Raw genomic sequence first — 2,468 nt, 5'->3', positions numbered from 1 at the left:
TCTATTCATCTTGAATCTATCTATCTATCTTTAATCTATCTTTAATCTATCTATCTATCCATCTATCTATCTATCTCCAATCTATCTATCTATCTTTAATCTATCTATCGATCGTTCATCTATCTATCTAAGTTTGGCTGTGACCGGCTACTCCATGTGTCTAGTCCTATCTGGCTGTGTGGCTATGTATGTTCTATGTCTATTGTAGCTAGCTGTCTCGGTCTCTCAGGCTCTCTGGCTCTCCCTCTCATTCGAGGCGAATGGAATTGTGTGGAAGAAAAGAAGAAGATAGGGAAAGGAAAGAAAGAAAAAAGAACGAAGTTTGGGAATGTTCTTTCCTTCTTTCTTTCTTGGAGCGCGCATGCATGCAATTAAATTGTCAAGAAGTCTCAGTCACTCCATAATTTTATCTTTCTTCTTCTTTTTCTTTCATAAGAGTCTTTGCTTCGGAAAGGAAAGCAATGGATTCCGCCATGTATAGAGAAGGAGGCATGCTAATCTTCTCCTTAGATCTCCATAGACATATACATATTATCTCAAGACCTATCTATCTAGACCACCGACATACACACGTCGAGCGAGACAGTAAGAGATAGATCAAAGACAGATGGATTAGAGAGAGATAGATTGAAGATAATAGATTAAGGATAGATTGATAGATATCTTAAAGATCGATTGAAGATAGATAGAAAGAATGGAGGTATGTGTCTGATAGAGAGAAACCGCTGAGAAGTTTCAGTCGAAGGAGGTTCCAAAGAAAGGGGGTTGTCGAGAGCCTTCATAGAGAGGGATGTCTCTTTCTTCTTCACCTTCTTTCTATTTGCTTTCTTTCTTTCATTTCTTCTCTCTCTCTCTGTCTGTCTCTCGAGTGTCCCTCTGAGCCTTCCTTCTCCAAGTGTGTACAGCATCTGCATGCCTTTCTTATCTTTCCTGACCTTCTCTTTCTTATCTCTTCTTTCCTTCTTATCTCTCATTTCTCTTTCTTTCTTCTTTCCTGTAAGGATCCCCGTGTGCGAGCGCATGCCCTTCGTCGTTTTTCTAAGGCAGTCTCCTACGCGCGTCTTTTAGAGGAATTGTGCCACAGCCACACCCCGTCTCTTCTTCATCCTTCTCTTCCCGACTTCAAATCAACACCCTCTTCTTCTTCTGCTCTTTCTCATGATAAAGAAGTAGAGAAATCTTCTTCTTCTTCTCCCTCTTCCTCTCCACCAGCAGGAGAGACCTCTGGCACCTCCACGAAGCTTCTTGGCAATGAGAGCTCTTCTAGCACTTCTCAGTCTTCTCCTTCTTCTTCAACTGGAGCAGGCCATGCAACAAAGATGAAAGGAAAGGAGAAATCTTTCTTTTTGTTCTCCCGAGAAGAACGTGATGGATTTCTCTCTTCTTTAGGGTGTAATTTAGTGTCTCTATGCGACGAGAAGACCTGCTTAGATGCGAAAGCTTATCGTATGAGCTTAGAGGCGCTCTTACTTCAAGAGAAAGAAGACTGGAGAGAAGCGTCTGAAAGGCTCCAAGAGCTTCAGCAGGTGTACATACACCTGAAGCGTGTCTCATCGACCCATGAGAAAGAAGAAAAACTCTTCAAGCATCTTCTCTCCAGTATCGAGCCCCAATTACGTCTATGTGCTTTTCATTCGGGAGGTGTCGCTTCATTTGCAGCGTCGATGACTACAGCAACTCAAGCAGGAAGAAAGAAAAGAGAAGAAGAAGAAGAAGGAGATTCTTCTTCTCTCTCTTCGTCAACTACGCGAAAGAGCCTCCGCCTGAGCGGAAGCGGAAGTTCAGCAATGAAGAAGAAAGCTTCTCCTAGTAGTGGAACAGCGGGTTCTCATGAAGAAGAAGAAGAAGGAGAGCCTTCTTCTTCTTCGTTTGGCATTTGGTGGAGAGGAGAAGAACTCCGTGCGAAGAGAGGGAATGAAAAGATCAGATCGGCGGTTCTGATGGCCCAGAAGACGATTCCGCAGACAGTTCTATTAGATGATACAGAGATGAGCAGGCTGCTAGATGAAGAAGAGAAGATATGGGGGACTTCTAAAGAAAAGATACACAAGAAAGGCAAGAAAGGAGATGAAGAGGAAGAGGAGGAGGTCGAAGGAAATTCTTCTCTCGAGGAAAAGATTCTCTCTATGCTGTCACAAGAGAAAAGTACGGCTTCGGTAGTGGAGAGGTAAGAAAGAAAAGATCAAAGAGGGGAGGCAGAGGTGGTAGACTTCATGAGAAAGAGATTAGAAAGAGAGCTAGTCAAAGATAAGAGAGACAAGGGAGAAAGATTGAGAGAGACAAGGAAGATGGATAGATGTATGGATAGATGTAAGAAAGAAACGTGGAGATAAGAGAGAGAAAGATAAGGAAAGCTCTTTGTGTCTTGGATGGCACTTGCGTGTGTAGAGCTATGAAAGAGAAGGAAAGAGAGAGAAGAAGTGAGCGAGAGAAACCAAGCAAGGATCAGAAAGAGTACGGGGTGACAA

The 2,468-nt window shown here is 43.0% G+C and overlaps 1 protein-coding gene across 1 annotated transcript in view; it reads left to right on the top strand.

Moving 5' to 3' along the window:
* CSUI_003272 (signal recognition) overlaps positions 1 to 2,171 on the top strand; it is a gene marked incomplete at its 3' end in the record, with an annotated part of 4,795 nt that extends 2,624 nt beyond the window's left edge. The window contains exon 4 of the mRNA XM_068063470.1: positions 1,002 to 2,171. Within this exon, the coding sequence (XP_067924552.1) occupies positions 1,002 to 2,171 (1,170 nt within the window). The remainder of the gene's footprint in view (positions 1 to 1,001) is intronic.
* Between the last annotated feature and the right edge of the window lie 297 nt (positions 2,172 to 2,468).

The sequence above is a fragment of the Cystoisospora suis genome, assembly GCF_002600585.1.
Source record: "Cystoisospora suis strain Wien I chromosome Unknown contig_1432, whole genome shotgun sequence".
NCBI lineage: Eukaryota > Apicomplexa > Conoidasida > Eucoccidiorida > Sarcocystidae > Cystoisospora > Cystoisospora suis.
The sequence above is the reverse complement of the archived record's forward strand: the minus strand, read 5'-3'. Positions and strand labels throughout refer to the sequence as shown.